General features: G+C 37.8%; 1 protein-coding gene across 1 annotated transcript in view; it reads right to left on the bottom strand.

Moving 5' to 3' along the window:
- The window catches only part of LOC138311118 (heterogeneous nuclear ribonucleoprotein L-like), a 48,654-nt gene that overhangs the window by 5,533 nt on the left and 19,103 nt on the right, over positions 1-24,018 (bottom strand). The window contains exons 9-17 of the mRNA XM_069252562.1: positions 23,883-23,949; positions 19,087-19,179; positions 16,757-16,831; positions 9,839-10,014; positions 9,145-9,339; positions 7,195-7,316; positions 6,628-6,758; positions 5,905-5,978; positions 5,723-5,780 (exon numbers count right to left, since the gene is read on the bottom strand). Of these exons, the coding sequence (XP_069108663.1) occupies positions 5,723-5,780; positions 5,905-5,978; positions 6,628-6,758; positions 7,195-7,316; positions 9,145-9,339; positions 9,839-10,014; positions 16,757-16,831; positions 19,087-19,179; positions 23,883-23,949 (991 nt within the window). The remainder of the gene's footprint in view (positions 1-5,722; positions 5,781-5,904; positions 5,979-6,627; positions 6,759-7,194; positions 7,317-9,144; positions 9,340-9,838; positions 10,015-16,756; positions 16,832-19,086; positions 19,180-23,882; positions 23,950-24,018) is intronic.

The following is a 24,018-nucleotide window of genomic DNA, read 5'->3' as shown; positions in this document are numbered from 1 at the left end:
GACATAAGGTACTTACACTATGTAGATCTGACATAAGGTACTTACACTTGGTAGATCTGACATAAGTTACTTACACTTGGTAGATCTGACATAAGGTACTTACGACTAGGTACATCTGACAAATAAGGTACTTACACTTATGGTAGATCTGGTAAATCAGGTACATACACTTGCTTAGAACTTGGTAGATCTGGAATGAAGGAACTTACACTAGTAGATCTGACACATAAGTTACTTACACTTGGTACATCTGACATAGGGTACTTACAACTTGGGACGGTGGACTCTGACGGATAAGTACTTTACACTTTGTACATCTGACATAAGTTACTTACACTTACACGACTACATAAGGTACTTACACTGGGTACAGAGAGGGTACTTACAATTGGAGAACTGACATAAGTTACTTACATCTTGGTACACTTGACATAAGGTCACTTACCACCGTAGGTACATCTTGGTACATAAGGTACTTACACTTGGTACATCTGACAGAAGGGTACTTACACTTGGTTAGATCTGACATAAGTTACTTACACTTGGTACATCTTACATAAGTTACTCACACTTGGGAATCTGACATAAGTACTTTACACTTGGTAGAATCTGACATAAGGTACTTACACTTGGTAGATCTGACATAAGGTACTTACACTTGGTAGATCTGACATAAATGCGGTTACTTACACATGGTAGATCTGACATAATGGTACTTACACTTGGTAAGTATCTGAACATAAGGTACTTACACTTGGTAGATCTGAACATAAGTTACTTACACTGGTACATCTGAAGGTACTTACACTTGGTAAGAGATCTGACATAAGGTACTTACACTTGGTAGATCTGACATAAGTTTACTTACACTTGGTAGATCTGACATAAGGTACTTAACACTCGTAAGACATAAGTCTGACACTAATTATCTGACATTACTTACACTTGGTAGATCTGACATAAGGTACTTACACTTGGTACATCTGACATAAAGTACTTACACTAGGTAGATCTGACATAAGTTACTTACACTTGGTAGATCTGACATAAAGGAAAGTTACTTACTGACATTACTTACACTTGGTAGATCTGACATAAGGTACTTACACTTGGTAGATCTGACATAAGGTACTTACACTTGGTACATCTGACATAAGGTACTTACACTTGGTCTGACATAAGTACTTACACTGGTACATTCTGACATAAGGTACTTACAACTTGGTAGATCTGACATAAGGTACATTAAGTTACACTTGGTAGAATCTGACATAAAGGTACTTACACTTGGTAGATCTGTACATAAGGTACACTTGGTAGATCTAAGGTACTTACACTTGTAGATACATAAGGTACTGTACACTTGGTAGATCTGACATAAGTTACTTACACTTGGTAGGACATAAAGTTACTGGTAGATCTAGGTACATAAACATGGTACTTACACTTGGTAGATCTGACACATAAGTTACTTACACTTGGTAGATCTGACATAAGGTTACTTACACTTACACTAGGTACATCTGACATAAGGTACTTACACTTGGTAGATCTGACATAAGGTACTTACACTTGGTAGATCTGACATAAGGTACTTACACTTGGTACATCTGACATAAGGTACTTACACTTGGTAGATCTGACATAAGGTACTTACACTTGGTAGATCTGACATAAGGTACTTACACTTGGTAGATCTGACATCTGACATACGTTACTTACACTTGGTAGATCTGACATAAGGTACTTACACACTTGGTAGTATCTGCTTACATAAGGCTACTTACACTTGGTACATCTGACATAAGGTACTTACACTTGGTAGATCTGACATAAGTACTTACACTTGGTACATCTGACATAAGGTACTACACTTGGTACACTTGGTAGATCTGACATAAGTTACTTACACTTGGTAGATCTGACATAAAGGTTACTTACACTTGGTAGATGTGACATAAGTTACTTACACTAGGTACGATCTGACATGGTACTGACATAAGGTACTTACACTTGGTAGATCTGACATAAGTTACTTACACGCAGTACATCTGACATAAGGTACTTACACTTGGTACATCTGACATAAGGTACTTACACTTGGTAGATCTGACATAAGTTACTTACACTTGGTAGATCTGACATAAGGTACTTACACTTGGTAGATCTGACATAAGGTACTTACACTTGGTAGATCTGACATAAGGTACTTACACTTGGTAGATCTGACATAAGGTACTTACACTTGGTAGATCTGACATAAGTTACTTACACTTGGTAGATCTGACATAAGTTACTTACACTTGGTAGATCTGACATAAGTTACTTACTTACACTTGGTAGATCTGACATAAGGTACTTACACTTGGTAGATCTGACATAAGGTACTTACACTTGGTAGATCTGACATAAGGTACTTACACTTGGTAGATCTGACATAAGTTACTTACACTTGGTAGATCTGACATAAGTTACTTACACTTGGTAGATCTGACATAAGGTACTTACACTTGGTAGATCTGACATAAGTTACTTACACTTGGTAGATCTGACATAAGGTACTTACACTTGGTAGATCTGACATAAGTTACTTACACTTGGTAGATCTGACATAAGTTACTTACACTTGGTAGATCTGACATAAGTTACTTACACTTGGTAGATCTGACATAAGTTACTTACACTTGGTAGATCTGACATAAGGTACTTACACTTGGTAGATCTGACATAAGGTACTTACACTTGGTAGATCTGACATAAGTTACTTACACTTGGTAGATCTGACATAAGTTACTTACACTTAGGTAGAATCTGACATAAGGGTACTTAACACTTGGTAGATGTGACATAAGGTACTTACACTTGGTAGATCTGACATAAGTTACTTACACTTGGTAGATCTATGACATAACTTACACTTGGTAGATCTGACATAAGGGTACTTACACTTGGTAGATCTGTGACATAAGGTACTTACACTTGGTAGATCTGACATAAGGTACTTACACTTGGTAGATCTGACATAAGGTACTTACACTTGGTAGATCTGACATAAGGTACTTACACTTGGTAGATCTGACATAAGGTACTTACACTTGGTAGATCTGACATAAGGTACTTACACTTGGTAGATCTGACATAAGGTACTTACACTTGGTAGATCTGACATAAGTTACTTACACTTGGTAGATCTGACATAAGGTTACTTACACTTGGTAGATCTGACAATAAGGTACTTAACACTTGGTATTACTTATGACATATAGGGTACTTACAACTAGGGTAATATCTGACATAAGGTACTTACACTTGGTAGATCTGACATAAGGTACTTACACTTGGTAGATCTGACATAAGGTACTTACACTTGGTAGATCTGACATAAGTTACTTACACTTGGTACATCTGACATAAGGTACTTACACTAGGTACATCTGACATAAGTTACTTACACTAGGTACATCTGACATAAGTTACTTACACTAGGTACATCTGACATAAGTTACTTACACTAGGTACATCTGACATAAGGTATTACTTACACTAGGTACATCTGACATAAGTTACTTACACTAGGTACATCTGACATAAGTTACTTACACTTGGTAGATCTGACATAAGGTACTTACACTAGGTACATTCTGACATAAAGTTACTTACACTAGGTACATTGACATAAAGGACACACTTGGTACATCTCAGTTACTTACACTTGGTACATCTGACATAAGGTACTTACACTTGGTAGATCTGACATAAGTTACTTACACTTGGTAGATCTGACATAAGGTACTTACACTTGGTAGATCTGACATAAGGTACTTACACTTGGTAGATCTGACATAAGGTACTTACACTTGGTACATCTGACATAAGTTACTTACACTAGGTACATCTGACATAAGGTACTTACACTTGGTACATCTGACATAAGTTACTTACACTTGGTACATCTGACATAAGGTACTTACACTTGGTACATCTGACATAAGTTACTTACACTAGGTACATCTGACATAAGGTACTTACACTAGGTACATCTGACATAAGTTACTTACACTTGGTAGATCTGACATAAGTTACTTACACTTGGTAGATCTGACATAAGGTACTTACACTTGGTAGATCTGACATAAGGTACTTACACTTGGTAGATCTCAGTTACTTACACTTGGTACATCTGACATAAGTTACTTACACTTGGTAGATCTGACATAAGGTACTTACACTTGGTAGATCTGACATAAGGTACTTACACTTGGTAGATCTGACATAAGGGTACTTACACTTGGTAGATCTGACATAAGTTACATACACTTGGTACATTCTGACATAAGGAACTTACACTTGGTAGATCTGACATAAAGTACTTACACTTGGTAGATCTGACATAAGTTTACTTAACTTGGTAGATCTGACATAAGTGACTTACACTTGGTAGATCTGACATAAGTTACTTACTTACACTTGGTATTACACTTGGTATCATCTGACATAAGTTACTTACATAGGTACATCTGACATAGGTACATCTGACATAAGTTACTTACACTTGGTAGATCTGGACATAAGTTACTTACTGACTAGGTACTTATCTGACATAAGTTACTTACACCTTGGTAGAATCTGACATAAGTACTTACACTTGGTAGGTATCTGACATAAGTTACTTACACTAGGTAGATCTGACATAAGTTACTTACTACTAGGTAGATTTGACATAAGTTACTTACACTTGGTAGATCTGACATAAGGTACTTACACTTGGTAGATCTGACATAAGGTACTTACACTTGGTACATCTGACATAAGTTACTTACACTTGGTAGATCTGACATAAGTTACTTACACTTGGTAGATCTGACATAAGTTACTTACACTTGGTAGATCTGACATAAGTTACTTACACTTGGTACATCTGACATAAGTTACTTACACTTGGTAGATCTGACATAAGTTACTTACACTTGGTACATCTGACATAAGGTACTTACACTTGGTAGATCTGACATAAGGTACTTTCACTTGGTAGATCTGACATAAGGTACTTACACTTGGTACACAATAAGTTACTGACTGACATAAGTTACTTACACTTGGTAGATCTGACATAAGTTACTTACACTAGGTAAATCTGACATAAGGTACTTACACTTGGTACATCTGACATAAGGGTACTTACACTTGGTAGATCTGACATAAGTTACTTACACTCTTGGTAGATCTGACATAAGGTACTTACACTAGGTACATCATGACATAAGTTACTTACACTTGGTAGATCTGACATAAGTTACTTTCACACACTAGGTACATCTGACATAAGGTACTTACACTTGGTAGATCTGGACATAAGGTACTTACACTTGGTACATCTGACATAAGTTACTTACACTTGGTACATCTGACATAAGGTACTTACACTAGGTACATCTGACATAAGTTACTTACACTAGGTACATCTGACATAAGGTACTTACACTTGGTACATCTGACATAAGGTACTTACACTTGGTACATCTGACATAAGGTACTTACACTTGGTACATCTGACATTTAAGTTAATTTACAATAGGTACATCTGACATAAGGTACTTACCATTTGGTAGATCTGCATAATGTTACTTACCATTCCATTGGTAGATCATGACATAAGTTACTTACACTAGGTACATCTGACATAAGGTACTTACACTTTGTACATCTGACATAAGGTACTTACACTTGGTAGGGAACTGTTTGATCTTTGGAGGTTTGGGGGCACCAACATTTTCAAATATCTGTAAGTACAAATGGCCTATAGTAACACGAGTTTAAACTGAATACATGAGCCTCAATGAATGACCGTAAGCCTCAATGGAGTGAAGGAATCAAAAAAGGAGAAAAGTAAAATAATAAATGTACCTGTTCAATGTCCTCATTTGTGATGTTTGGAGGAGCGTTGAAATAATGAAGAATCTTAGACGCTGTCTGAATACGTGTAGTATTAAGGAACAAATCAATTATATGGCACAAACAGTTACTTAGCTCTTCATACAGTAAATGTGCAATTATCAATACAAGACCTCCACAAAAAAGGAGGTGTCTCCTAAACAGCAGTTAAAAACGTCACAAAGAAGTATGGTTTAAAGTTATGACAATGGCAACGCAATTTCATTTTTCAGTTAAAGGAAGTTAATTTGAATAGGAAACTTTCTATTTTTAGTATCAGTGACCTTGACCTTAGATCTGTGGACTTTTGAGCAGAGTTATCGCGTGGAAACCTAGTTACAGATGAAGCCCACATAACGTGATGTAGGCCATACAAACATAGCCAACACATTAACAAAGTCTCTCTGATCACTACAGTACAGACCGATCTGTTGCTCTACAACCATAATTATACTGAACCTATGTTGTGCTATAGTTCAGAGTTCTAACATCTATCAATGGTAAGTAAAGGCTCTGTGTTTGATATACACGAGAGTGAAGAGTGTTTTGGTGACTGAAGTGTAAGGTATACTGGTCTCCTTGTGCTAGCATAAAAGTATTGCTGACTTTATAGTGCCATGTTACTGAAAACTACCACAAACAATGCTGACACCAGCAACATCACACATAACTAGTATATCACTTATACAAGGATATGATTTTTGCTGGCAGACTCTGGGTTTGTAAATCTGTTGTTCCTGTTGCCCATGTAATCTTTGAAGGAGCAGGTCCCGTCCACAAGGTCGTGAGGGTTAGGTACATCCTGGAGAAAGGCTTGTTTGGACGGTCTGTAGTGGAAAATACAGCTTAAGTACACAATACATACAGCTTCAATGGGTTTGTCTCGGTGTGGTGGATTATTTTTGAGGGAGAAATAAGTTTTTAACGAAAAGGATGGAATGTTCTCTAAAACATTTGGAGAATTTCTAATCATATTTTTAGTAAACAAAGGTTAGAACTCCATAAATCCTGCCTAAAAGTTCTTTGTAGACAGCATTTCTAACTTACTTGTAGACAGCATTTCTAACTTACTTGTAGACAGCATTTCTAACTTACTTGTAGACAGCATTTCTAACTTACTTGTAGACAGCATTTCTAACTTACTTGTAGACAGCATTTCTAACTTACTTGTAGACAGCATTTCTAACTTACTTGTAGACAGCATTTCTAACTTACTTGTAGACAGCATTTCTAACTTACTTGTAGACAGCATTTCTAACTTACCCGAGCTGCATCTTGTTACCGAAGAAGAAAGTGTTGTTGAGATTCTGAAGAGCGCGGTCGACAGCCATGCCGTCACCTAGCTGTATCATGGCAGCCCCCTCTTTACTCTTCAGGAACTTGATCTGTTATAAGGACAATGTCACATACAGTTTAATAGGATCGTGAGGCTAATATATTATAACATTAACAAATACAGATTCATTTTTTTATCAGAAAAGTTTTCAATGACTGATTTACATTATTTTGGATGACTGATTTACATATTTCTGGATGACTGATTTACATAATTCTAGATAACTTATTTACATATTTCTGGATGACTGATTTACATAATTCTGGATGACTGATTTACATAATTTTGTATGACTGATTTAACATATTTATGGGATGACTGATATACATAATTTATGTATGGTACTGATTTACATAATCTGGATAACTGATTTACATATTTCTGGATGACTGATTCACATATTCCTGGATGACCGATATCTAACTGGTAGGTCATAAGAGAATGCAGTGTATAAATACACTTACCCTAAAAATGTTTCAATAGAGACAGATGAGAACTTACCCTGACCACATTGCCATAGAGACAAAAAGGGACCCCACCTTGACCACGTTGCCATAGACAGATGAGAACTTACCCTGACCACGTTGCCATAGAGACAAAAAAGGGACCCCACCTTGACCACCACGGTTGCCATAGACAGATGAGAACTTATCCTGACCACGTTGCCATGGAGACAAAAAGGGACCCCACCTTGACCACATGTTGCCATAGACAGATTGAGAGAATCTTAACCTGACCTACGTTGCCATAGAGACAAAAAGGGACCCCACCTTGGGACCATGTTGCCATAGACAGATGATAACATACCCTGACCACGTTGCCATAGAGACAGAAGGGATCCTACCCTGACCGCACTAGAGACAGATGATAACATACCCTGACCACGTTGTCATAGAGACAGAAGGGATCCTACCCTGACCGCACTAGAGACAGATGATAACATACCCTGACCACGTTGCCATAGAGACAGAAGGGATCCTACCCTGACCGCACTAGAGACAGATGATAACATACCCTGACCACGTTGCCATAGAGACAAAAGGGATCCCATCTGACCAGCACTAGAGACAGATGATAACTTACCCTGGCACCACGTTGCCATAGAGACAAAAAGGGATCCTACCCTTGACCGCCCTAGAGACAGATGAGATAACATACCCTGACCACGTTTTCATAGAGACAGAAAGGACCCTACTTGACTTAGAACCCATAGATCTGATGAGAACTTACCTGACACGTTTGGTCATAGAGAAAAAAAAGGGACCCCACCTTGACTACGTTGCCATAGACAGATGAAGAACTTACCCTGACCACGTTGCCATAGAGACAAAAAGGGACCCCACCTTGACCCGTTGCCATTAGACAGATGCAGGAAATTACCAAGCCGACCACGTTGCCATAGAGACAAAAAGGGACCTATCCTGAGACCACGTGCCTTAGAACAGATGAGAAACTTGACCTGACCACGTTGCACATAGAGACAAAAGGGACCCCACCTTGACCCCACAGATGAGAACTGTGACATCGTCATTGAGACAGATAGGGATCCTACCCCTGACCGCCACTTGAGACAGATGATAACTATACCCTGACCACGTTGTCCATAGGAGACAGAAGGGATCCTAATCCCTGACCGCACTAGAGACAGATGATAACTTTCCCTGACCACGTTGCCATAGAGACAGAAGGGATCCTATCACTGAACCCGCTCTACTAGAGGACAGAATGATAACTTACCCTGGATCCACGTTGCCATAGAGACAGAAGGGATCCTATCCTGACCGCACTAGAGACAGATGATAACTTACCCTGACCACGTTGCCATAGAGACAGAAGGGATCCTATCCTGACCGCACTAGAGACAGATGATAACTTACCCTGACCACGTTGCCATAGAGACAGAAGAGGTTGAAGAGTTTGTCACAGTTGACCTTCTCCATGTTGAGTCCATACACCATGAGGACAGCGCCTTGGCTAGTCCCTCCTTGTCCGGGGCCGGCATTCATCATACCTTGGTCCTGGTAGCCACCCTGTGGGGGGCCCCGCCCATACCCTCGGGGCTCCTGTGGGGGCTATCAAACAATACAGAATGAATAAGTTAGAGTAAATTACATGTATGTGTTATACAAGTAAATTTGACTTGAGTTTTTTTTTAAGACATGCTTAATATCATATTAAATGTATGGCAAATATTACTGGAGTGTGTGCCTTTTAACATTGAGGCGTATTCGTATCGTGTCTGATTTTAAAAGTGCAACTCTTCCATGTTATAATGAAGCATACTGACAGAGACCTTGAACAGCACACCTCACCCAGTTACATTAAAACGGGAGAAACCAGCTTTCTCACAGGGGCTAACTCTTAGCGAGTAAATAAGAAGTTTATTACACACAAAACTTTGACAAATTCTGTTGATGTTTTAATTTGTGACGGCAAATTTTTAATGGGTTTAACTGATTTTTATCAGATATTGACTGTAAGTTGCTCATTTTACTCCAAGAACTTTGAATTCATTTACTGTCAAAACCTAGCTTGACAATAACTTTTTACTAAGCAAGTCTTTTTACTCACTGGTTTTGGTGCGAATCTATCCTGCTGCATGTCGTGCCCGTAGTGCTGCCGTGACGGTCCTCCGTGACCTCCATGACCCCCGTATCCACCGTAATTTTCTCCATGATCGTACATTCCGTACCCACTACTGGATCCCATTGCCTGGTGTCCGCCATGTCCATGACCGTGTCCATGGTCTGGAAAGACAACCCGACATACAGATATCGTGTTTACACATCAGAAATATATCTCTGGGAAATATCTACTTGGTGTAAACTAACTCTCTATCGTGTTTACACAATAGGAAGTGAAAGTTTAGTAGAAGTTTAGTAGGGGTGGAAGTTCTGGAGTGGAGTAGTAAGTTCTGGGATGGGGTAGAAGTTCTGGGGTGGGGTAGAAGTTCTGGGGTGGGGTAGAAGTTCTGGGATGGGGGAAAAGTAGAAGTTCTGGGATGGGTGGAGAAGAAGTTCTGGGATGGGGTGGGGTAGATGTTCTGGGGTGGAGTAGATGTTCTGGGATGGGAGAATTTCTGTAGAAGTTCTGGGATGGGGTAGAAGTTCTGGGGAGTTGGGTGTTATGGGTAGATGTTCTGGGGTGGAGTAGAAGTTCTGGGATGTAAGGTCTCTGGGGTGGGTTAGAAGTTCTGGGGTGGGGTAGAAGTTCTGGGGTGGGGTAGAAGTTCTGGGGTGGGGTAGAAGGTTCGTGGGGGTGGTAGAAAGTTCTGGGGTGGGGAAGAAGTTCTGGGATGGGGTAGAAGTTCTGGGGTGGAGTAGAAGTTCTGGGTTGGAGTAGATGTTCTGGGGTGGGGTAGATGTTCTGGGTTGGAGTAGATGTTCTGGGGTGGAGTAGATGTTCTGGGGTGGAGTAGATGTTCTGGGGTGGAGTAGATGTTCTGGGGTGGGGTAGATGTTCTGGGGTGAGGTAGCTGTTCTGGGGTGGAGTAGATGTTCTGGGGTGAGGTAGAAGTTCTGGGATGGGGTAGATGTTCTGGGATGGAGTAGATGTTCTGGGGTGAGGTAGATGTTCTGGGGTGAGGTAGAAGTTCTGGGGTGGAGTAGAAGTTCTGGGGTGGGGTAGAAGTTCTGGGGTAGGGTAGAAGTTCTGGGGTGGAAAAGATGTTCTGGGGTGGATGGGGTAGAAGTTCTGGGATGGGGTAGATGTTCTGGGGGAGTGAGGTAGATGTTCTGGGGTGAGGTAGATGTTCTGGGATGGGGGTAGAAGTTCTGGGATGGAGTAGAAGTTCTGGGGTGGGGTAGATGTTCTGGGGTGGAGTAGAAAGCTCTGGGGTAGGGTAGAAGTTCTGGGGTGGAAAAGATGTTCTGGGGTGTGGTAGAAGTTCTGGGGTGGGGTTGATGTTCTGGGGTGGAGTAGAAGTTCTGGGATGGGGTAGAAGTTCTGGGGTAGAGTAGAAGTTCTGGGTTGGGGTAGAAGTTTTGGGGTGGGGTAGATGTTCTGGGGTGGAGTAGAAGTTCTGCGGGTGGGGTAGAAGTTCTGGGGTGGAGTAGATGTACAGGGATGTGGTAGAAGTTCTGATAGATGTGGGGTAGATGTTTTGGGATGGAGTAGAAGTTCTGGGGTGGGTTAGAAGTTTCTGGAGTGGAGTAGAAGTTCTGGGGTGGAGTAGAAGTTCTGGGGTGGGGTAGAAGTTCTGGGGTGGGGTAGATGTTCTGGGGTGGAGTAGATGTTCTGGGGTGGGGTAGATGTTCTGGGGTGGAGTAGATGTTCTGGGGTGGAGTAGATGTTCTGGGGTGGAGTAGATGTTCTGGGGTGGGGTAGATGTTCTGGGGTGGAGTAGATGTTCTGGGGTGGAGTAGAAGTTCTGGGGTGGAGTAGAAGTTCTGGGGTGGGGTAGATGTTCTGGGGTGGAGTAGATGTTCTGGGGTGGAGTAGAATGTTCTGGGGTGGAGTAGATGTTCTGGGGTGGAGTAGATGTTCTGGGGTGGAGTAGAAGTTCTGGGGTGGAGTAGATGTTCTGGGGTGGAGTAGATGTTCTGGGGTGGAGAAGTTCTGGGGTGGAGTAGATGTTCTGGGGTGGGAAGTTTAGTAGATGTTCTGGGGTGGAGTAGAAAGTTCTGGGATGGGGTAGAAGTTCATTGGAGAATTCTGGGGTGGGGTAGATGTTCTGGGGTGGAGTAGAAGTTCTGGGGTGGGTAGAAGTTCTGGGGTGGTAGAAGTTCTGGGGTGGGGTAGATTCTGGGTGGGTGGAGTAGATGTTCTGGGGTGGGTAGAAGTTCTGGGTGGGGTAGTTCTGGGGTGGAGTAGAAGTGGGTAGGGTAGATGTTCTGGGGTGGGGTAGAAGTTCTGGGATGGGTAGAAGTTCTGGGGTGGGTAGATGTGGGTGTAGAAGTTCTGGGGTGGGGTAGAAGTTCTGGGGTGTGGTAGAAGTTCTGGGGTGGAGTAGAAGTTCTGGGATGGTGGTAGAAGTTCTGGGGTGGGGTAGAAGTTAGAAGTTTTGGGTGGGGTAGAAGTTCTGGGGTGGGGTAGAAGTTCTGAGGTGGGGTTGATGTTCTGGGGTGGGGTAGAAGTTCTGGGGTGGGGTAGAAGCTCTGAGGTGGGGTAGATATTCTGGGGTGGAGTAGATGTTCTGGGGTGGAGTAGATGCTCTGGGGTGTGGTAGAAGTTCTGGGGTGGGGTAGATATTCTGGTATGGTGTAGGAATTTGAGGGCATGATAGATCATAAACATTTTTATCAAGTAGGTACTGGTATGTATTGAGGTAAGCTCATGAATCAGTATGGTAGAGAATTTCCTACCATTAATTATATACAAACTACTCATTTCATGTACTTATGACAATAAAAGCAAACCTGTCTTTTTTTTTAGAATTATAGCTGTGTACCTGGTAAAATTAAATGTTCCATTACTTTAAAGGGGCAATACAGTCAGAGAAAGCATTAAAAGTTTATATCTCTGTTTTAAAAGTGTTGGAGAACAGTAGTTGAATGTAATATTTCACTGGATATGTCCCTTGAATTCACTGGATATGTCCCTTGAATATACTTGTAGGTAAAATAAAGCACAAGCATGATTTCTTGTTTTTTGTTATTTTCTATATTGTATCCTGTTTATGATGGTAGCTTGTCATGAACAATGAACCTTCCATTTTGTCAGGGAAATTATCTCATTATGTTGACATGTTTGTTGTGTTGCTGTACAGAGAGTTTATTTCCAATTAGCTAAGTCTAACTTTAAAGTGATCCAATAAAATTTGGATTACTGAAAATGTCACTGGTTAAATATAAATAAATTGACATTGTGGAGAGAAGTGGTGCAAACAAAATGTTACAAATCAAGTGAAATGAAGCTTCGTGGAACAATGAAACTCAAACCATGTTAATAAACTCAACAAACAGATTAGTGAAAGACCAACAAGAACTACACATATTTATCTGTCGCGTCTTTAGATTTCTGATTTGCGTCATGCTAATTCCACTAAATGATGACAAATGCTTTTCCCTAACATTGACCCCATATATGTTATATAGTAGGAAGAACTTCACTAAGTCTCAATAAGATCAAATTTAGATATAACTCTTTTGTCAAAAATTAGACAATCATCCAAATTCTCAAAATCCACCATCTGAGTTAGGTTGGCTCCTCATTCTTTGTCTTTTGTGTTCTAATGGATACAAAGTGTATCTTCAGTTTAATCAAAATTATGTTACACTTATTCTCAAAATCACTTGAGTTTTTAGTCCCCAAATTACCAGAACGCCTTTTAACAATTTTCTTAATCTTGGTCCATGTATTCTGACAGATACAAAATTCAATTCACTTGGATGTGATTAACTTTGTTAGAAGTGGAATTAAATACAAATTCTCAAAATTCTTGGTTTTTAACCCCAAAATTCCAGAATCAGTTTAGATATTTTCCTAGGCATTCTGGCTGATGTACAGAAAGATAGACCAAGCTTTTTTTTAATTTGATGTGATTTACTTTGTCAAAAGTGGACTTAAATGTAGATGCTGTTGTCGCCCTCTGTCACCGAAAGAAAACAAACGCTTAGTTTCGAGTTTGCCTACCTCGACTATCATGAAAGGCAAGATAAAAACCTGAAAAGAGGAATGGCTTTCAATTTCATTATAGTCATGGATCTGAAAAAATCCAAATTATTGCCCTAAATCTGGACAGATTTGATATAGCCCTGACTCTGGACAGTTATAATATAACCCTAAATCTGTATAGTTCTATTATAGCCCTGAACCTGGACAGATGTGATATAGCCCTGAATCTGTATAGTTCTATTATAGCCCTAGAACCTGGACAGATGTGATATAGCCCTGAATCTGTATAGTTCTATTATAGCCCTAGAACCTGGACAGATGTGATATAGCCCTGAATCTGTATAGTTCTATTATAGCCCTGAACCTGGACAGATGTGATATAGCCCTGAATCTGTATAGTTCTATTATAGCCCTGAACCTGGACAGATGTGATATAGCCCTGAATCTGTATAGTTCTATTATAGCCCTGAACCTGGACAGATGTGATATAGCCCTGAATCTGTATAGTTCTATTATAGCCCTAGAACCTGGACAGATGTGATATAGCCCTGAATCTGTATAGTTCTATTATAGCCCTAGAACCTGGACAGATGTGATATAGCCCTGAATCTGTATAGTTCTATTATAGCCCTAGAACCTGGACAGATGTGATATAGCCCTGAATCTGTATAGTTCTATTATAGCCCTAGAACCTGGACAGATGTGATATAGCCCTGAATCTGTATAGTTCTATTATAGCCCTGAACCTGGACAGATGTGATATAGTCCTGAATCTGTATAGTTCTATTATAGCCCTAGAACCTGGACAGATGTGATATAGCCCTGAATCTGTATAGTTCTATTATAGCCCTAGAACCTGGACAGATGTGATATAGCCCTGAATCTGTATAGTTCTATTATAGCCCTAGAACCTGGACAGATGTGATATAGCCCTGAATCTGTATAGTTCTATTATAGCCCTAGAACCTGGACAGATGTGATATAGCCCTGAATCTGTATAGTTCTATTATAGCCCTAGAACCTGGACAGATGTGATATAGCCCTGAATCTGTATAGTTCTATTATAGCCCTGAACCTGGACAGATGTGATATAGCCCTGAATCTGTATAGTTCTATTATAGCCCTGAACCTGGACAGATGTGATATAGCCCTGAATCTGTATAGTTCTATTATAGCCCTAGAACCTGGACAGATGTGATATAGCCCTGAATCTGTATAGTTCTATTATAGCCCTGAACCTGGACAGATGTGATATAGCCCTGAATCTGTATAGTTCTATTATAGCCCTAGAACCTGGACAGATGTGATATAGCCCTGAATCTGTATAGTTCTATTATAGCCCTAGAACCTGGACAGATGTGATATAGCCCTGAATCTGTATAGTTCTATTATAGCCCTAGAACCTGGACAGATGTGATATAGCCCTGAATCTGTACATATTTGTAGCCCTAGAACCTGGACAGATGTGATATAGCCCTGAATCTGTATAGTTCTATTATAGCCCTAGAACCTGGACAGATGTGATATAGCCCTGAATCTGTATAGTTCTATTATAGCCCTAGAACCTGGACAGATGTGATATAGCCCTGAATCTGTATAGTTCTATTATAGCCCTAGAACCTGGACAGATGTGATATAGCCCTGAATCTGTATAGTTCTATTATAGCCCTAGAACCTGGACAGATGTGATATAGCCCTGAATCTGTATAGTTCTATTATAGCCCTAGAACCTGGACAGATGTGATATAGCCCTGAATCTGTATAGTTCTATTATAGCCCTAGAACCTGGACAGATGTGATATAGCCCTGAATCTGTATAGTTCTATTATAGCCCTGAACCTGGACAGATGTGATATAGCCCTGAATCTGTATAGTTCTATTATAGCCCTGAACCTGGACAGATGTGATATAGCCCTGAATCTGTATAGTTCTATTATAGCCCTGAACCTGGACAGATGTGATATAGCCCTGAATCTGTATAGTTCTATTATAGCCCTAGAACCTGGACAGATGTGATATAGCCCTGAATCTGTATAGTTCTATTATAGCCCTAGAACCTGGACAGATGTGATATAGCCCTGAATCTGTAAGATATTATAGCCCTGAACCTGGACAGATGTGATATAGCCCTGAATCTGTATAGTTCTATTATAGCCCTAAGCCCTGAACCTGGACAGATGTGATATAGCCCTGAATCTGTATAGTTCTATTATATAGCCCTAGAACCTGGACAGATGTGATATAGCCCTGAATCTGTATAGTTCTATTATAGCCCTAGAACCTGGACAGATGTGATATAGCCCTGAATCTGTATAGTTCTATTATAGCCCTAGAACCTGGACAGATGTGATATAGCCCTGAATCTGTATAGTTCTATTATAGCCCTAGAACCTGGACAGATGTGATATAGCCCTGAATCTGTATAGTTCTATTATAGCCCTAGAACCTGGACAGATGTGATATAGCCCTGAATCTGTATAGTTCTATTTATAGCCCTAGAACCTGGACAGATGTGATATAGCCCTGAATCTGTATAGTATTATTATTATAGCCCTAGAACCTGGACAGATGTGATATAGCCCTGAATCTGTATAGTTCTATTATAGCCATGAACCTGGACAGATGTGATATAGCCCTGAATCTGTATAGTTCTATTATAGCCCTAGAACCTGGACATATGTGATATAGCCCTGAATCTGTATAGTTCTATTATATAGCCCTAGAACCTGGATAGATATGATATTAGCCCTAAATATATACATATTTGTGACCTTGAAAATGGATAGCATGTGTTCATGTGTTTTGAGCCCAAATCTGAGCAGACTGAGGGCACAAGTGGATTTAGTACAGAACTGTACTGGTCTAACTATAACAAAAGGTAACAAATGATAAGTGTGTGAGTAAAAACAATGTGTAGAGAAGATAGATACGGACCAGGTCGGAACTTCTCCTCGTAGCTGTCAAATCCCCCATACATATCGTAGCCGTCGCTCGGGGGACCTTGATGGTCTGCAGAACAACACAAACAGCATGTTATACTCGAATGACTGCAGGCTATATGGTGTGGTGTAGAGGTTTTAGTGAGGTTTCTGTCAATGCTGTGGTCTGTGTAGTGTGTTATTGCTTATCACTCTTCATGTACGTTTTGAAATGTATTCTCATTTTTATGAATATGTGAAAACTTGATGTTTACTAAATATGATTGTTTTGGGAGAACACCATGGGTAATGTGTGTAATTGTGAATTCATTATTTGTCACACATGTCCTGTCACACAAAGGATTAGTTGTTAATAATCTGTTCCTTATATACTAATTATAGGTGTAAATAATATGTTCCTTATATACTAATTATAGGTGTAAATAATCTGTTCCTTATATACTAATTATAGGTGTAAATAATCTGTTCCTTATATACTAATTATAAGGTGTAAATAATCTGTTCCTTATATACTAATTATAGGTGTAAATAATCTGTTCCTTATATACTAATTATAGGTGTAAATAATCTGTTCCTTATATACTAATTATAAGGTGTAAATAATCTGTTCCTTATATACTAATTATAAGGTGTAAATAATCTGTTCCTTATATACTAATTATAAGGTGTAAATAATCTGTTCCTACCATACTAATTATAAGGTGTAAATAATCTGTTCCTACCATACTAATTATAAGGTGTAAATAATCTGTTCCTACCATACTAATTATAAGGTGTAAATAATCTGTTCCTACCATACTAATTATAAGGTGTGTAAATAATCTGTTCCTACCATACTAATTATAAGGTGTAAATAATCTGTTCCTACCATACTAATTATAAGGTGTAAATAATCTGTTCCTTCCATACTAATTATAAGGTGTAAATAATCTGTTCCTTATATACTAATTATAGGTGTAAATAATCTGTTCCTTATATACTAATTATAAGATGTAAATAATCTGTTCCTTCTATACAAATTATAAGGTGTAAATAATCTGTTCCTACCATACTAATTATAAGGTGTAAATAATCTGTTCCTCCTACCATACTAATTATAAGGTGTAAATAATCTGTTCCTACCATACTAATTATAAGGTGTAAATAATCTGTTCCTACCATACTAATTATAAGGTGTAAATAATCTGTTCCTACCATACTAATTATAAGGTGTAAATAATCTGTTCCTACCATACTAATTACAAGGTGTAAATAATCTGTTCCTTCCATACTAATTATAAGGTGTAAATAATCTGTTCCTACCATACTAATTATAAGGTGTAAATAATCTGTTCCTACCATACTAATTATAGGTGTAAATAATCTGTTCCTTATATACTAATTATAAGATGTAAATAATCTGTTCCTTCTATACAAATTATAAGGTGTAAATAGCCATATATCAGTCGCTCAATTTTCATTAAATTGACAATTTTAATAAATGCTTCTGGAAAGTAAAATTACCTATTTATACTGGATATCTCAATATTTATTTCTCAACACTTTACTGTATGACAAATACAAATGTACTTTACTTAAATACAATTTCAGTACAAGCACAATTTGTGCTGAATAGGACTTGTGCATCACTGACCGTTGGGGTAGCCAACCCACCATATCACCCCTCAGACTGGACATTTCTGTGTCATACCCTATTACTTAGGCATTTTACACAAACAGGAAACATTCAAAAGCTATTTCTGTAGTGCTCAGTGCACATTGGGCGAGAAATATATTAGCATAGCTTTATGTGCAGAGAATTAGGTGCAATAACTAAGATTATTAACAAAAAGATTTCTGTGACAACCTCTGATAATTATGTAATTAGCATCTGATTTGACAACCAGTGATTTCCCTGTCATACTTTAGAGGTTAATACATATGATGTCTACAGATACAAGTGTGGTATATAGACCCCCCCCCCCCCCCCCCCCGACAACAAGCTGTGGTATATAGATGCCCCCCCCCCCACCAACAACAAGCTGTGGTATGTATACAATCTTAGACGAGTGGCTAGTCAATATATCAAATTATTGAAATAGTTCTACAAAATGATATGACTCAAGTTTAAGTCTTTAGGAGAGATGTATACAAAATTATTAGGCAAATCAAAGCCACAAAGTAAGATTGTATTAATCACATATCAAGTAGTACCAAGTCAAAGATTTCCACTTTGTTTCTCTATAATGATAAGACAGGCCAAATACGTGAGGTTTGTCTACGTAGACGCAGCATTATGATTGAATCCTAATAAACTATGACATCATCACACAAGTGTTAGCGTACCTGAGCCAGCGTTGAAGGGAGTCGGCCCACTACTGTAGCGCGGGTTCTGTAGTAAAGGTGCATTTCTCTGTGGCGGGATGTTCATCTCCTTTCCTGTAACACAAACTTCTAAAATTAGAATCGGCTATTATAACATTCTCCATTGTGAACAGACCAAGGTTCACCTTCACATAACTACATTCATACTCAAGCACAGTTTTACTGGTCTCAATTGAGCTAAATACTGTATGGTTTCAGTTGAAATTTTTTGAATGATTTGAAGTATTTCTGTACATGCTATGGTTTATCTTTGAATTAAATTTTTAAAAAAATTCTTCCGTCAAACTTTTCATTTCCAGAATGATTTAAAAGTACGTATGGCCATAGAATACAGGTTTGAGTATGCGAGTAGTTTAGTGAATAGGGACCTGAGTAATCAAAGAAACCCAACTGGATTGTTAAACGGTTACAGCTCTCAACCAACAGACCAAATATTTACCACAAACACAGAAAACTTTACATACAGATTTCAAATTAAGGCTTACCATTTAGTAAACTTACAGTTCTAGACTGAGAACGAGATAAAAAAACCAACCCAGCAACAACAGGAAAATGTGCTGTCACTTGAAATGAGATCAAGGGCAAATACGTATACGGGGATTGGAATAATCATCTAAAATGGTATTTGAGCACAATGAAGATTAGTTATAACTTTTCAGTTTTTTAAATCTTGATAAAAAAGTAGACAAGCAAAAAAATGAATTCATACCAGGATAAATACACAAAAAGCATTTGTTTAAACAACATTCATATAAATAATCTGTAAAACATTAAAGTTTTATCATCTATAATGTTAGAACATCACCATTACGAAGAATTCCAACTACAAGCGCTTGGTTCCTCAAAACTCGATTTTTTTCACATGGCCTCACGATGGTCATGTTGACAATTTGAGTAGTTGCGAAGTCACTCATGCATACAATTCTGATCCGAGTATGACCCACCAACGCTCCAACAATCCTCTCGTTGACTCTGTCAAGGGACAACCAATCAGATAAAATAAATGTGTTTGTAGCTTGGTATCCTGTGTACTGTCTGCCAGGTGTCATGTCCACCGCGTGTTCTGACTTGTATGTCCGAGAGTTCTGAGAATGTTGTTTGGGTTTGAGCCTTAATGATGCTGTTTCTGTGTGTACTAAGACACGGCTACACTTGCTACTGTTAACTGTGTAGTGGTACTTCTGCTCCAGTGCTTCTTTAAATACGGTACCTTGTAATTTTCATGCTTGAAAGTTCTGAGAATGTTGTTTGGGTTTGGCTGTATATGTACAGCTGCTAGGAATACTAGCAGTGATGCTCCGCAGACTGATCATGTGTCCTGATGCTGAGAGGAAAATGTGCTTTCTGTATGAAGTCAAACTTTGTTATTGTCAACATATGTGGAGGCAACATACACATAATATATCATAATGCTTTGAGGAGGAAACTTCTTGTAGTTAATGTAAAATAGAAGTTGTATGACAGCGACAATCATGCAATGTAAGACGCACAGGAATTTTTTGGGCTTTTTTAAATTTTAATTTTGGTTTTGATAGAAATCTTTATAAGTCTCTTTGCATATCTTGTTCATCAAAAATCTAAAGTGATTTGCCTTTGATATTGATTATAGTGTAGGGAATCAGTTGATCACAATCAGTAACCTACAATACATCAATTAAATAATCGACTGAGGACAGAGTACAATGATTTACTAATGATTGTTTCTAGTTTCTATGGTAACTTTAGAAAGATGAATTAGCGGGCTGGTCCATGGTAAATATGACATGTCATGAATGTTTGTACTTTTGATCATCATGATTTCAGTATATTTTACATGACATATATATACTGTTGAGGACAAAAGTGATCTCCCCTTTATTGGTGTTCTTTTACAATTATAGATAGACTATGATATGATACCAGGGGACATTATTCAACTAATCGACTGGTTATCAATACGAAATTTACGAAGGTCCAACACGAATAATTTAGCATATGAGAGTTCATGAGTGTAACATACTTGAATTCACAACAAAAATTAAAACCTTTTTATACGGGCATATAACTCTGCAATGCAAAAAGAAACAATGACGCTATAGTGATGTGATAGTATGCAGTGAATTTTATGAAAAAAAGTATGATATCAATATTGTCAAATGCTTGCTAAATATGTCGTGTTTAATTTCTAACACCAAATTTTATAATGATATATTTTTTGTTAATATTGTTTGTTAGTGATGAAACAATGAAAATCATTGAACTATGACAAAAGTTTAGGTTTTATACACAATAAGAAATCTATAAAACGACAATATAATGTTGAGTTGGAATAAAGAACAATACACCACATGTAACTGTTGGCTATAATATATATTAATGTCTCGGTAAAAATGCCTGTATCATAGATATGACATATAAATGTTCTTAATTATGATGGAATTAGACAATGAATTTTACCTTACAATTGTATTTAAAATATCACTATAACTGTACAAATGTAATAAAACCATTCTATCTCGAACCTGCTTTCCTCAAATGACTTGTATTCATCAAATAGATCACTTGGGCTCATCATTGTCCTATATCTTGGGTAATGCGAGGTTGCACTCTTTATGAATTATAATGAAATAGGCAACAGTGATTATAGCTTTGGAATGTCAATCATCTTAATTGGTGCCTGAATACCTCGACCTAGTGAAACAATCTAACTGTTCGAGCTAGCAGGGTTTTACTGTATTAACAAGTATCGTATGATAAATGTAGAGAATGTAATATTATTTTGTAGCATTGAATGTTTGATATGACAAGCTTTTTTTTTTCTTTTTTACAGTTCTAATGTACAGGTGATATATGTAAAACGTATATTATACAAATAGTATCAACAATCAATCAATGTTATACAGTGTTACATGTAAACACACAGTTAACAAACACCAAATGTTGCTTGGCCTCGTATGTTTTTTCCCCTGTTGACCCTCTGGGTTTTCTTGTTTAAATGTACAAGACAGTACTAAACATTTAGACTGTCATTAATCATGTTGTGTAAACTTCAAAGTACAAACATGTACACTAAACAAATACTGACAAAAAATGTATGTATGAACAGGTATATATGGAAGTATCAACATCACTGAATATATAGAACATCGAAATATAAATGTTATTTATACATGTTTATATACAACACCCTCTAGAGCAGATCGATACGGAGAAGACGTACTGTTTTGTTATACTTGTCAAGTTGAGATCAGGAGTCCATAAAACCCATGTCTCTTTGCATTGTAAGTCACTATACCATATAATGCTGTTTTTTGAAGGTGCTTTACAAATGTTAACTGTTTTTCATGGGTTGTCAATAGGAAACATTCTTGTTTTTCATGGAACATCTTTCTTTGTTTGTTTGAATGGTTCTTGGCAACATTTTTAGTGGCAAAGAAACTTTGTTTTAACTTTTTATTTTGTTGAAATTTGTTCATGTTCAAATTAAAATGATATGTAATTAAATGTAAAACAGAAAATAGAGAAAGTTTCCATACTTTTATTTAAAAAAATAATAATAAAATTTTTCATTTGTAATCAATGATTTTAAATCAACACACATAATGTTTATTTTAAGTATATATTTATATTTTATTTCAATTAGTAATAATCAGCAATTATAAATTATTGAAAAAATATAAATGAATTGGAAGCAGCTATGAATGCTATTCATTGATGGAGAATTTTCTAAAAAATTCACAAACAATACATAGTTGTATACCTGTATACAAATTGTCTGTTTGCCAATTAACATAAATACCCAATAAATGGTCCATGCACATCTATCTAGTCCTCCAATTAATTACCTCAAATATCACACATCTTAACAAATCATTACCTCAAATACCACACATTAAATAATTACCTCAAATACCAAACATTTTAACATACTTCCAGCTAGGATACACCGACTCCAATTCTGCTAAATGAGACAGAAGGACAGATAGGATATACAATTTCCTCTGCTCAACAAGACAGAAATCAAATGATCAACAAACATACAGTTTATTATAAGATGACTACAAAAAATACATGAAGACTGATCAAACCTCAACAATATTAAGATTTTATTCAAATAAAACAAAATTGACATTTTTCACACATTTTTCCTGCTGAAATTTAAATCCAAGTTCTGCATAAATTCTGATAAAACAATCCCTGATTAAATAGTATTGGCATGCAAATAACTTTGGTCCCAATGGTTTCAGATGATCTGAAGCAGACATTGTTTACAACAAATTCTGTTTATCAAAACCACATACCATATCCCACAACCAATCCATGACAAGAATAAAAACATCCATGATATCAGAGAAAGTAAATAAACAGAGAAATTAAATAAACAAACAATGACCTAGAAACAGGTCAAGCAACTGAAAATCAAGTCGCCCACCAATGTGCTAATATACTGATGAATGAGGTTTCAGAAATGCAGCAGATCTCATGTACAAGATGTACACTTTCACAACACTTTACAAACCTTCAAGGAAGAAATTGTAGAAACTCTGTCAACATGCAATGTTTTAAAGTTAAAATGAGAGAAAAAATAATATCTAAAACAAGAAAATTCTGTACAAACCATACCACAGATTGTAACAACTCCGTTTCCCGAGATCCCAGACTACAGTTGGACTATACCGCCCTAACGAGGACTAGGACTAACGGAGGACTAGATCTGTGATGGACAGTTTACAGGGTAACTAGAGAAGGAAGGAGACAGTCAGGTAGATCTACGTTACCTAGGTTAGGGTTGGTGTAGTCCCAGCTATACTCAGGGTCGTTCCGCACCACATTCAGTTTGGTCGGCTGTAATAAATCAAGTTAGTCATGCTCATAATTAACTTGTGTAGCACAAGTCAGGATCAGAATTCACTC

Source organism: Argopecten irradians, chromosome 16 (genome assembly GCF_041381155.1).
Source record: "Argopecten irradians isolate NY chromosome 16, Ai_NY, whole genome shotgun sequence".
Lineage (NCBI taxonomy): Eukaryota > Metazoa > Mollusca > Bivalvia > Pectinida > Pectinidae > Argopecten > Argopecten irradians.
This window is presented reverse-complemented; position numbering and strand designations above follow the sequence as displayed.